The sequence below is a fragment of the Colobus angolensis genome, unplaced genomic scaffold, assembly GCF_000951035.1.
Source record: "Colobus angolensis palliatus isolate OR3802 unplaced genomic scaffold, Cang.pa_1.0 Scaffold25, whole genome shotgun sequence".
Classification (NCBI taxonomy): domain Eukaryota; kingdom Metazoa; phylum Chordata; class Mammalia; order Primates; family Cercopithecidae; genus Colobus; species Colobus angolensis.
In genome coordinates this window covers 1,531,829-1,545,751 of record NW_012115710.1, presented here as the reverse complement: position 1 = coordinate 1,545,751, position 13,923 = coordinate 1,531,829, and the positions used below count along the sequence as shown (strand labels likewise).

General features: G+C 46.2%; 1 protein-coding gene across 1 annotated transcript in view; it reads left to right on the top strand.

Moving 5' to 3' along the window:
* Positions 1–3,205, top strand: part of LOC105514676 (zinc finger protein 468-like) — a 22,843-nt gene extending 19,638 nt beyond the window's left edge. Inside the window, 3 exon segments of the mRNA XM_011946193.1 lie at positions 2,364–2,454; positions 2,617–2,751; positions 2,753–3,205. Of these exon segments, the coding sequence (XP_011801583.1) occupies positions 2,364–2,454; positions 2,617–2,751; positions 2,753–2,948 (422 nt within the window). The 3' untranslated portion in view covers positions 2,949–3,205.
* The last annotated feature ends 10,718 nt before the right edge of the window (positions 3,206–13,923 follow it).

Here is a 13,923-nt window from a genome sequence, read left to right as displayed (position 1 = left end):
GATTCTCCTGCCTCACCCTCCAGAGTAGCTGGGACTACAGGCACACACCACCACACTCAGCTAATTTTTGTATTTTTAATAGAGACGGGGTTTTACCATGTTGGCCAGGATATTCTTGATTTCTTGACCTCCTGATCTGCCCATCTTGGCCTCCATAAGTGCTGGAATTATAGGTGTGAGCCACCATGCCTGGCCAAGCCCATGGTTTATGTAGAAAATGCATTATTTTCAGTATATATACACATATATTTTATTTTAAGAGTCTCACTCTGTTGCCCAGGCCAGAGTGCAGTGGTGTGATCTCGGCTTACTGCAACACCTGCCTCCAGAGTTCTATCAATTCTCCTCCTCAGCTTCCCAAATAGCTGGGATTACAGGGCTTTTCCCCAACCATGCCCAGAAAATTTTTATATTTTTAGTAGATACGGGTTTTCACCATGTTGCCCAGGTTGTTCTTGAACTCCTGACCTTAAGTAATCCACCCACCTTGGTTTCCCAAAGTGATGGGATTACAGGTGTGAGCCCCAATGCTCGGTCTGTGTGTGTGTGTGGTTTCTTTATTTATTCATTTATTTGTTTTTTGACAGAGTCTAACTCTGCAGTCCAAGCTGAGTTGCACAATCTCAGCTCACTGCAACCTTTGCCTCTGGGGTTCAAGGAATTCTCCTGCCTCAGCCTCCCAAGTAGCTGGGTCTAGAGGCATGCACTGCCACACCTGGGTTCAAGCAGTTCTCCTGCATCAGCCTTCAAGTAGCTGGGATTACTGATAGGTGCCACCTCGCCCAGCTAAGTTTTGTATTTTTAGTAGAGACGGGGTTTCAGCATGTTACCCTGGGTGGTCTCGAACTCCTGAGGTCAGGTGATCCACCTGCCTTGGCCTCCCAAAGTGCTGGGATTCCAGGCCTGAGCCACTGCGCCTGACCAAATATTTTTTATATTGTCCATAAAACTGAGACTTCCACAGTGACTTAGGGGATTTTAAAATCTATGATGGAAAAGTGCAATAAAATGCAACTGTACTGGAAAAAACTGTTCAAAAATGCCTTAGTGTGGGTTTGTCAGAACACAGTCTTGGATCAAATCAATACTTATTTTCTCTTTTCTCATTTCGTGTGAAGGTGATAACTCACTCCTCCCTAATGTTTTGTTGAAATGTCTTTTTCATTTTAGGGACACTTGACTTTCAGGGTTGTGGCTATAAAATTCTCTGCCGGAGGGGAAATGCCCGAACGCTGTGCAAATGGCTTTATACAGGACTGTGATGTTGGAGAACTACAGGAACCTGGAGTCTGCGGGTGAGGAAAATGTCTCTGCAGACATGAGAAGTCTGCTCTTGTCTATCTTGGCTCTCCCTGGCTTTATATTCTCTTTTGTGATGTTGCCCCATACATGCTTTTGATGTACGTGTCATTGTTTTCTGTAGTGATGACCCTCCTCTCTGTCAAGGATAGCTTCTTAGAGACTCTTCTATGGAGTGAGTTTTTCATAAAACCAGAAAATTCATGAAAAACCCTTTGACTGATAAGATTGAACATCATCCTGCTCTAGGCAGAGATGTCCCTGGAAGCCCTGAGTGGAAATGTCAGTGTAGCCCAGGATACAAGATAGAAAGCATGACACTGACTGACAAGTGTTTCCAGCTGTGGTTCTGGTTTTGTTTTCTTTTTCTTTGTTTGTTTGTAGACAGAGTCTCCCTCTGTTGAACAGGCTGGAGTGCAGTGTCATGATCTCAGCTCATTGCAACCTCCACCTCCTGGGTTCAAGCAATTCACATGCCTCAGGCTCTCAACCTAACTGGAATTACAGATGCATGCCACTATACCTGGTTATTTTTTGTATTTTCATTAGAGATGGGGTATCACCATGTTGGCCAGGATGGTCTTGAACACCTGGTCTCAAGCAATCTGCCTACCTCAGCCTCCAGCAAAGTTTTGGGATTACAGGCATGAGCCACTGCACCTGCCCTTTCATTCTGGCTTTTGAGGAGCATCACAGAAGCGTCTCTCACTGGCACTGTGACAGTGATCCTCACATAAGCTAATGATCATCTTCTCTAAGCAGCAGTCACTGCTGTCAAAATTCCTCCCAGCGAGGACGTCATTCACGCTCACTGCCTCATATATATGAGGCTCTTGACTGGACTCTTTTTTTCTGGACATGGAATTTTGTTCTTGTTGCCCAGGCCGGAGTGCAATGGCATGATCTCCACTCACTGCAACCTCCACCTCCTGGAGAACCCTCCTGGGTTCAAGTGATTCTCCTGCCTTGGTTTCCCAAGGAGCTGGGATTACAGCTGCCCACCACCAGGCCTGGCAAATTTTTGTATTTTTGTATTTTACCTCGTCTCTACTAAAAATCAAAAGATCAACAATCAAACTTTGAACAACATCAGAGAGTTTATAGTGGAGAGAAACCTTACAAGTGTAATGAGTATGGCAAAACCTTTAGTGGGAAGTCATCACTTTTTTATCAGCAAGCAATCCATGGCATAGAGAAACTTTACTAATGTAATGATTGTCACAAAGTCTTCAGTAATGCTACAACCATTGTAAATCGTTAGAGAATCCATAATGAAGAGAGATCTTACAAGTGTAAAAAATGTGGCAAATTTTTCAGACATTGATCATACTTTGCAGTTTATCAGTGAACTCATACTGGAGAGAAACCTTACAAATGTCATGACTGTGGCAAGGTCTTCAGTCAAGCTTCATCCTATGCAAAACAAAGGATAATTCATAGGGGAGAGAAATCTCAAGTGTGATGATTGTGGCAAAGTCTTGATTTCATGTTCACACAACATTAGACATCAGAAAATCTATACTGGACAGAAATCTTACAAATGTCATAAGGGTGGCAAGGTCTTTAGTGCAAGGTCAATCCTTGCGGAACATCAGAAAATTCATTTTTCAGATAATTGTTCCAAATACAGTGACTATAGAAAATCATAAAGCTTTAATTGACATGAGAGCGTTGACTTGAGATTGAGTTGACTTAACATTGAGTTTAAGCATTAATTGACATTAAAGTGTTTATGTTAAGAAGATTGGGCTATGTGGGGTGGCTGACGCCTGTAATCCCAGCCCTTTGGGAGGCCAAGGCTGATGATAGATCACAGCCACTGCTGGCTATGAGAGTGTGGAGGTGGCTGTAGGGGTGGGGCCTGGTTAGAAGGGGCGGGGCCTTGAACAGGATCTGGGCAGGGCAAGAATGAGGAGGCTGCCTGGTAGCCGGGCTGGAAAGTGGGAACACCTGGGCCAGAGAGAGATCATCATCTTGAGAGCGAGGTCCGGAAGGGATGTTTTGAAGGGCAAGGTCTGGAGGGGGCGGGTGCTGTCTTTCTCCTCAGCTGGGCCCCAGATGTCTCCTGCTGTCATCCTCTCGCCCTGCAGGACTGGATTCCCGGGTTACTGATTGGTGAATTGTTTCTGATATGCCATGATGTTACCCCTAATATCACAGGGATGCTTCCTGTCCGTTTTGAGTTAATATTTCAAACAATTGAAGGTAAAGCAACTTACTGTAGTGGGCCACCTGTACTGATCGCTGAATCGTTTTTCCTCTTAAGTTGAAAATGATTTTAATGCAAAGAGCCTTTTTTGAGCAGGTAAAGTCACGCATCCTGCTGGCGGTGCAAGCTCCTCTCCGTCTGGGGCAGGGTGGGGGAGAGGGGCAGGAACCTTGGTAAAGGGGTGGAGTGGGGCATTGGTTGCAGCAGGGACTGGCAATTAGAATGGCTTATGAAACTAAACAAGATCCTCGGTTGTTTGAGTGGATAATAGAAACTGAAAGGTGACATGCAAAACTGCCTATTACACCCAGGAGTGGAGGATAATTTCATATTTCATGGAAATAAAGTCACAGTCTGGAGCAGTGTCTCACATCTGTAATCCCAGCACGTTCAAGAGCCAAGGCGGGAGGATCACTTGAGCCCAGGAGTTCGAAATCAGCCTGGGCAACACAGTGAGACCTCGTCTCTACTAAAAATCAAAAAATTCTGCCAGGTGTGGTGGTCCACGCCCGTGGTTCCAGCTGCTTGGGGCGCTGAGGTGGGAGGATCACTTGAGCCAGAAAGTTGGAGACTGCAGTGAGCTCTGATCTCGCCACCACACTCCAGCCTGGGTGACAAAGCTAGACCCTGTCTCAAACAAACAAACAAACAAATGAGAAGTATAATTCCTCCTTTAAAAGTAAGGGAAGAGATTTGATTTCCTTTTGTCTCCTAGAATATTCAATTAGAAAATTTGTAAATTCATTTTCTCTGTCTTCTGAGGTTTGTTTTTGTTTTTGTTTTTTTTAAGACAGTTTTTTTCTGTTACCCAGGCTGCAGTGCAAGGTGTGATCTCGCCTCATCACAACCTCCGCCTCCTGGGTTCAAGCAATTCTCCTGCCTCAGCTTCCCAAGCAGCTGGGACTACAGGCATGAGCCACCATGCCCGGCTAACTTTTCTTTTCTTTTAGAAACTAAACCTTTTTTCAGTTTAATGACCCAGGGATGTATTTCTGAGGGACTTGGGGGTTCTTTTTGAAAGGCAAACAACAAGGGAGACAGTGTTTTTATCTCAGTAGGAAATTAAATAATTCAAACATCAAATGACTTCAGTTTAAGGCAATAGACCTTGAGGTAATTCTGAGCCTTGAGAGGAATGTGGTCATGCAACCTGAGTCCAGTGGTATGCAGGGGCAATTTCTAAGATTTTTCCTGTAAGTAATTAGGAAGACTAAGCAGCCACAGAGATAAGACCTCCTCGAGTCATTGTCCCTTCTTTTGTAATGATAAGGTACACTCAACCTTCCTTGAAGTGTATCAATCCATAACCAAGCAAGTGGCTGCACCCTATGCACTGGTCTTGAATAAAAAATGTGGTGATTCTGCTAAAAATTCTGTCTTTCCCTATGTGTGTGAAACCTTAACATCTCTACTTTGGAATGCTGATCCAATTCATTTAGAGTTGATGTTTCCAGGTGGCTATTTCCAAGCTTTGCCTTCAAATAAATTCGTACTTAATCATATATTCTAAATTTTATGTACTGCTGACATCAGTTTCTGTCGGATTGTAGGAGCCTCACCAGAGAGGGCACCTGCTGCTCTGTTGTAAAACTCACACTTGCCAAAAGTTATGGGTTAGGGTTTCTCCCCCTCCCTCAGGATGACGCTAGTTAGCTGACACAGATGGTCACCTCCGTTACCAAGTAGAGCCATGTGCGATCAATTGTGTTGTCAGGTCCTGTTCCCTGAGGACTGATTAGTGTTTATCTTGAAAACATGCACTTAATAGGTTGTATAGAACAGGGAAGTGTCTTTCTCTGTTTTCAGCCTCTTAGCTCTTTTCCTCTATTTGCCATCACATTCTGGTCTAAGGCTTATTTATTAATGAAATCATTTTTATTTCTTATTCTGTTATCGTCGTGTAGATGATTTCTCATTTGGGGGAAGAGCATTTTGTTTTCAATTATATTGTCTCAACATTTAAATGGTGAAGTAAAGAGTATTTCTTGGGCCAGGCTTGGCTCACGACTGTAATCACAACACTCTGGGAGGCTAAGGCAGGTGGATCATTTCAAGTGAGGAGTTTGAGACCGGCCTGGCCAACATGGTGAAACCCCGTCTCTACCAAATATACAAAAATTAGCCGGACATGGTGGCACGCTTGTAATGCCAGCTACTCCGGAGACTGAGGCAGGAGAATCACTTCAACACAGGGTGTACAGGCTACACTGAGCCGAGACCTTGCCACTGCACTCCAGCCTCGGCGACAGAGAAATACGCTGTCTTAAAAAAAAAAAAAAAAGGAAATTAAAAAAAGAAAGTATTAGATCTCCTCCACAAATGTGCTGGGACGACTAACTGGATATTCACATGGAAAAGAATAATGTTGGATCCCTACAGAATCAAAATTTTATTTTAAAATGTTAGAGAATGAGGAAGGGAGCCCTGCCGGAGCGGGTGTTACTTGGTCGCCCACGCTGGTCTGGAACCCCAGGCTCAGCGATCCTCCCGCTGCTGCTTCCTGAGTAGCTGGGACCTCAGGCTCCCTCCCGCGCGCCCGCATCCCTGCTGTGTTTAAGCAGCAGGTGGTGCCCTCACTCTTCCCTGGCCTGAGCACTCCCTGCCGCATCCCAGGCCTGGCCCTAGGGAAGTCTCTGAAGCTGAGCACAGGGTGGACCCTTCCCCCACTCCCACCCCCCGGAGTGAATGGCGAATAGAAAGGGAGAAGATTTCTATTCTGTTCTGTGGGCCGGCAGCATGAAATTGTAGGTACCGCCCAGGCAGGGCTTTGCATTTCACATTCTAGTTTGCCTCCCCGTTCCAGACAGTTCCAGGGCTTTGGAATCATGCCTCAGCCTTCCCGGCTGGTCTCGCCTCCAAAACCGGAAAAACAGAGGCGCTGGGCTCAAGCCTGAGACTCACAGGTGCCGCACCAGCCCCGCCCTCTGCCGGTTCTAAAGGGCGAAGTCTCTCCACCTGGCGCCTCGCTTCTCCCCGCCCAGGCCCCGCCCACCTCCTCGTGGACCCCGCCCAGGCCTTACTTCTGTCCTGCGCGCGCAGATTCACGCAAACCTGGAAGCGGATGGCGTGGAGTGAAGGTCCCACCGCAGCCCGTGAGTTTCTGTCTGTCTTATATTAAGTCTGTGTTTCCCAGGTCCCTGGCGCTTCTGTACCTGGGACGTGGGGTCCCTACAGACCTGGAAATTCTCGCCCGTCTTCCTTCATGCAGAGCAAATTGAGACGTCCCTTTGAGAGTCTGGGGTTCGCTTCCTTTTGGGTTTAAAGTCGCCTTGAGGCTGGTGCGGTCTGGTCTTTCTGTGTAGGGCAATGTATACACTTTTTATTGCGTAGTTTTCTTAAAACCTTCTTCTAACTCCTCCTGCCCCGCGCTTTTTAAAGTCCTCACAGGTGAGGTGGATTCCCGCCCTGGGCACCTCCCACCCCCGCCTTCGTTGGCTTGTCGAGTGTAGCGCCGTGGCCCCAGTCCCGCGGAGGCCGCGTCCTCTGCCTGGTCCTGAGATCCTGCAGACCCCACCATTGTCTTAAGGCGCCGTCGTCCCCCACCTCCCTCCTCGTGCCGGGCCCTGCTGCTCCCCAGGTCTCCCCTCCGCAGTCACCGCTTCTCCTGAGGCTGCGTTGGGGAGGTGCCGGGGCTTGTCCTGTTACACGGGCTGTTCTTGCCTGCCCAGCTCCAGCCCCTGGAAAATGTACTCCCCCGGCATGCAGGCGTCTTACTCCAAACCCCCCTGTAATCGTGTGGGCCAAAGGGATTAGGAGACAGCAGTAGAAAATCTGAGATAAAAGAAAGCAGGAGGAGAAAAGCAACTACAGAAATGTAGAGAAAAGCCAGATGTGCAGAGAGATGGCAAGGAGAACAGAGGGAGAACCACAGCAGGGAGGATTACTGTGGGTCTAGAGTGCCATAGAGTGGGGGCGGGAGGTATAACAGGGAAGAGAATTGAACAGGGAGAGCAGAGGAGGCGCAGAGATGGGAGAAGAGGGAGAAATCTATGGAGACTGAGGACAATCGAAAGATTGAAAGATCTATGAAGAAGGAGCAATGAGAGGTTAAATAAGTTGCGAGGATGGAGCAGAAGAGGTGGAAGAGAAGGAATAAAGGGAAGAAGGGGATAAACAGCAGGAGAGGAGAGGGGCAAAAGAGACGCAGAATCCCAGGGAAAAAGACAAGAAAACAAGAACTACAGAGAGAAGGGGAGAATGAGAGATGTGTACAGAATTAGGGAGGGAAGCACAGTAATGAAGACAGAGGGGCTGGGCACAGTGGTTCACGCCTGTAATCCCGGCACTGTAGGACACTAAGACAGGATTGCTTGAGTCCAGGAGCTCGACACCAGCCTGGGCAGCATAATGAGACCCACATCACTGGCCAAAAAAAGAAAGAAAAAAAAAGGGGGCGTGATGGTGCACACCTGTAATTCTAGCTACTCTGGAGGCCGATGTAGGAGGATCACTTGAGCCCAGGAGGTCCAGGCTGCAGTGAGCCGAGATCATGCCACTGCACCCCAGCCTGGTAAACAGAGTGAGACCCTGTCTCAAAAGAAAAAAAGGAGCGGGGGACTTTGGGCTCAGATGAGTAGGTGAGTTCATATTACTAGTCGTGACAAGTTGACTTCTTTGTATATAATCTAATAACTTTAAATTTGTTTAAATTATACAGATGAGGTTGAGAATTTTTAAACTCCTATCTATGAGACATTTACATTCTGTAAATCTTGGCATCAGAGGTCAGCTTCCACTTGGAATCCCTATTCAGCCCGAGGGCAGTGACTTACTCACTTGTGAGTCACTCTCCGCCTTTTCTCAGAGTTGGGTATGAAGTGGAACGGTGAAGTGGGGAAAGAAAAATTGGTGTTATTACATAATACTTTTAATTTAATTAATATTTGGGACAGGAGTGAGCCTGGGTGATAAAGCCAGAGCCTGTCCCAAATATTAATTAATCCAGCACTTTGGGAGGCTAAGGCTAGTGGATCACTTCAGGTCAGGGATTCGAGACCAGCCTGGCCAACATGACAAAACTCTGTCTCTACTAAAAATACAAAAATTAGCAGGGCATGATGGTACTCGCCTGAAATCCCAGATTCTAGGAAGGCTGAGGAAACAGAATCGGAGAATCACTTGAGCCTGGGAGGGGAAGGTTGCAGTGAGCCAAGATCCTGCCACTGCACTCTAGCCCAGGTGACAGAACAAGACTCTGTTTCAAAAAGCAAAACAAAACCTTCTGGCTGACTTTAAAAATATCCAGTTCTGGCCGGGCGCGATGGCTCACACCTGTAATCCCAGCACTTTTGAAGGCTGATGCGGGTGGATCACCAGAGGTAGCGAGTTGGAGAACAGCCTGACCAACATGGAGAAACCTTGTTTATACTAAAAATACAAAATTAGCCAGGGTTGGTGGCGCGTGATTGTAATCCCAGCTACTCGAGAGGCTGAGGCGAGAGAAGTAGCTTGAACCCGGGAGGCAGAGGTTGCAGTGAGTTGAGATCGCTCCATTGCGCTCCACCTTGGGCAACAAGTGAAACTCCGCCTAAAAACAAACAAAAAGATATCCGTTTGCCTGTTTGCTTCTGTGCTTTTGATTCAGTAGTTCTTGGAAGAGAGCTCGATGTCCACATGTTACATATTACAATGCTCCCCAAGCATTCAGAGGGAGGCAATCAGGGGAACAATTAGTGAAATGTTTTCCTAGATCCATCTGCAAATTCTTCTTTCCTCCTGAAACACAGGGCTGGGACTCTAGAAAAGCTCCAGCATGTCATCTTCCTTTTTTTATAAGCAGGAGTCTCTTTCTGACCTGTTATCTCCACTTCAGAGCAAGGGAGAGTCCTGGACCATGGAGAGTGAAGTGAAAATAACAAATCCAGCTGGGTGGGAATGTATTACAGGTGTAAAGGCAGGTAAGAGCTCAGATGGGCAGAGGGGAAGCTCCACCTTCCAATAGTGTGTGGGGAAATGCTCTGCAAGTGGGAGAATTCTGTGGGAAAAGAAAAGTTAAAATCCTAAGATCTCTGAGTGAACATCTTTATTTGCCCCCTCTTCTCTCTCTGCTATTTATTTATTTATTTATTTAATTTTTTGAGACAGCAGCTCCCTCTGTTGCCCAGACTGAACTGCAGTGGCGCAATAGCTCACTACGACCTCTGCCGCCTGGGTTCAAGTGATTCTCCTGTCTCAGCCTCTCAGGTAGTTGGAAATACAGTCATGCATCACCACCATACCAGGCTGATTTCTTTTTTTAGTAGAAGTGGTGTTGCACCATGTTGGCCAGGCTGGTCTCGAACTCCTGACCTCAGGTGATTTGCCCAGTGTTGAAATTACAAGTGTGAGCCACCGCTCCAGGCCCCTCTGCTCTTTAGATGTGTAGTAGTTCGATTTTTTTGTCCTCTAGTGATGCTGCAGCTCAGCGACAAAGGCAGAGTCTTTATCCTGATGGGCAACACCCTGTCATCTGGCTTCTGTGGCCTCTTTGGTTTCTTGACCCTGTGGCACAGGGAGGGCTGTGTCAAAGGGGTCTCTTTCCCCTGTGGTCTCTCCTTCTGTACTTGATTCCATCTGATGCTCCGTTCTCTGTTCCTGTGAATCAGAACTGAGGCCTCCATACACCTACCCCTTGACCTATTCAGGTTCCATCCCATTTCCTGTACTTGGAACACATAATCAGGAGATCGGAAAACCTGGGCTGCTCCTCCTTTGCATCTGGGGCCTGGGATACTGCACAGAGCCCTCTCTGGTTGTTCAAATAGTTGGCTTGCCTATTTGAAATAGGAAAAAAGGCCGTGCACGGTGGCTCATGCCTGTAATCCCATCATTTTGAGAGGCTGAGGAGGGCAGATCACTTGAAGTTGGGAGTTTGAGACCAGCCTGGCCAACATGGTGAAACCCTGTTTCTACTAAAAATACCAAAAGTAATCGGGCGTGGTGGTGGGTGTCTATAATCCCAGCTACTTGGGAGACTGAGGCAGAAGAATCTCTTGAAACCAGGAGGTGGACTTTGCAGTGAGCCGAGATTCCAACACTACACTTTGCCTTGGCGACAAAGCGAGACTCCCTCCCCCCGCCAAAAAACGAAAGAAGAAAAAAGTATTTTTCCCTGCTCTCTCATGCCACTGAGCACAGAATGCCTCCGTTCTGATCACCAAAATTTGTAGATTTCTCCCCAACCACATCTTGGAGTGCAATGGTGTGATCTCGGCTCACCACAACCTCCGTTTCCCGGGTTGAAAGGATTCTCCTGCCTCAGCCTCCCGAGTAGCTGGCAAAAGAGCAAGACCTCATCTTAAATTAAAATAAAATATATGAGAACAAAATTACTCAAAGTACGAAAGGCTAATCAGAGACTGAAAAGAAAGCAACCATTTGTCTCTTATCTACCTGTGTCCTGGAGTCCCCCTCCCCCACTTTGAGTTGTTCCACCTTTCCCAACTGAACCAACGTCCATCTGACACTGATTCGTGTATGATGTCGTGTCTCCCTAAAATGTAAGGTCTACCTAGACCATATTGGGCACATGCCATTAGGACCTTCTGAGCCTGCGTCATGCGCATACTCTTAACCTTGGCAAGATAAACTTTCTGAACTGATTGAGACGTCTCAGATACTTGGTTCACAGACTATTTTTAAAGTCCCAGGTGATTTATTTTAGCAACTATAAGACAAATCTGGGCTGGTACAGTGGCTCATGCCTGTAATCCCAGCACCTTGGGAGGCCAAGGCGGGCGGATCACAAGGTCAGGAGTTTGAGACCACCCTGGCAAAGATGGTGAAACCCTCTCTCTAATAAAAATACAAAAATTAGCGGGCGTCTTGGCATGTGCTTGTAATCCCAGCTACTCTGGAGGCTGGGGCTGGAGAATCGCTTGATCCAGGGAGTCGTGGCTTGCAGTGAGCCGAGATTGTGCCACTTCTCTCTAGCCTGGTGACAGAGCAAGACTCTGTCCAAAAAAAAAAAAAAGAGATGTGTCATTTGCATACGGCATGAATTTCTGGTAGCCCCCTCCCCAATCTTTGATTACGCAGGTGGGTTCTTTGCCTGAGATGTGCGCCATCTTGCCCATTTCTTTCTTACTGTACAAGTGCTAACAAAAAAGGAAAGATGGAGCTTCCATTGTGGGCATGCCTAGCCTCAAAGCTGCCCCTTTCCTATTGGCGCAGCTGCTGACTTTCCTCCGTGCAAGCTTCCAGCTTGCTTACCTATGTTTGCAGATCGATTTTTCAGGCTGCTCTTTGTTACAACAAAATGATATTTTGGGCAGCTTTTTGTGAGAAGGGAAGCTCTGCAGAGGAGTTTCTGCCTAAATAATTTCTTTCTACCTCCTGTATCAGTTGGATATGGCAGGGGTGACCCAACTGATAGGATGAGCTTTCACCACGGCAGGATTTCCCATTGACTTTACGTGCATTTTGAAAGTGACTAGAAAAGATACTTTTTATTGGCAAATTGTAAGGGTTTTTGTTTGTTTGTTTTGAGACAGTCTCACTGTGTCGCCCAGACTGGAGTGCAGTGGTGTGATCCTGACTCACTACAACCTCCGCCTCCCAGGTTAAAGCACTTTTCCTGCCTCAACCTCCTAAGTAGCTGGGATTACAGGTGTGCGTCATCACGCCCGGCTAATTTTTATATTTTTAGTAGAAATGGCATTTCACTATGTTGGCCAGGCTGGTCTCGAACTCCGGTCCTCAAGTGATCTGCCTGCCTCGGCCTCCCAAAGTGCTGAGATTACAGGCATGAGCCACCACGCCCAGCCAATTATAAGGTATCTTTAAATTATTATTATTTTTTTATTTTTTGAGATGGAGTTTTCAGTCTGTCACTCAGGCTGGAGTGCAGTGGCACAATCTTGCCTCACTGCAACCTCCATCTCCTGGGTTCAAGCAGTTCTCCCGCCTCAGCCTCCCGAGTAGCTGGGATTACAGGCATGCACCATTACTCTCAGCTAACTTTTTTTTTGTATTTTTAGTAGAGATGGGGTTTCATCATATTGGCCAATCTAATCTAATCTTTAACTCCTGACCTTGTGATCCACCCGCCTCGGCTTCCCAAAGTGCTGGGATTATAGGCGTGAGCCACTGCACCCAGTCCTATAAGTTATTTTATACCTTTTCTTTGTTTTCTCTTTCTGTCAGGTATGGTTAGAAAACCTATAACATAGATAGTCTTCAGAATATATTTGGATTTATTGTGGAGTCCTAATTAGGGAAAAGGAGTCTGGCTAGTGGGAACAGGGGGAAAGCAAAGAGATAAGGCAAACAAGCTATTTTAAAAATTAAACATTGAGCTACCATATCATCCAGCAAGCCTAGTGCTGGGTATATATGCAAAATAAATCAGTATATGAAAAAGATCTCTGCACTACCATGTGTGTGCAGTCCTGTTCACAGTAGCCAAGATTTGGAAGCAATCTAAGTGTCTACCAACAGATAAATGGACAAAAAAAAGTGGTGCTTACACACAACGGAGCAGTGTTCAGCCATCAAAAAGTATGGCATCCTGTCATTTGCAACAACATAGAGGCAACTGGAGATCTTTTTTTTTTCTTTTGCTGAGACAGAGTCTCGCTCTGTCACCCAGGCTAGAGTGCAGCAGTGTGACCTCTGCTCACTGCAACCTCCACCTCCTGGGTTCAAGCGATTCTCCTCACTCAGTCTCCCAAGTAGCTGAGATTACAATCGTACACCACCACGCCCAGCTCAATTTTGGTGTTATTTTTATTCATATTCCCCATATTTACTTTTATTTCACAGTACTTTTTATGTCCTTAGTATATGTGTATTTTTACTTTATGTAAATTAAAATGCATGCTGTGTGTTCATTTGGGACATAAGAGAAAGGCATTTAGAAGAATACAAGTTACACTTATCAGTAGGGATGCAGGTTTGTCAGAGTGGGAAACTGCACTGCTGTGGGATTCGCATCATGTTCATAATAAGTAACCTAAGGCCGACTGCAGAGAGGATAACTGCAGTGGAAGGTGGGATTGCATGTTCTCAAATTGTATGATGTTTAATTCCATCGTAAAATAAAACTGGAGATCCTTCAGCCTTAGCAACCTAATGGATGGTGCATTGTTTGTGTTTAGACATGAAGGATCCTGTAGAGGTGAGATAAAGCTATGCAGGTAGATGGAACATAATTAACTCATAGTTATAAAAAATAAATTTTATTGACACATGATTTATGATACATTCTAAATAAAACTAGAAAATGTAGCCTGGCCAACACAGTGAAACTACATCTCTACCAAAAAACACAAAAATTAACCGGGCATGGTGGTGGTGTGCATGGAGTCCCATATACTCGGGAGGCTGAGGCAGGAGAATTGCTTGAACCTGGGAGCTGGAGGTTGCAGTGAGTCATGATCGCTCCATTGCAATCCAGCCTGGGTGACAGAGTGAGACACTGTCTCAAAAAACAAACA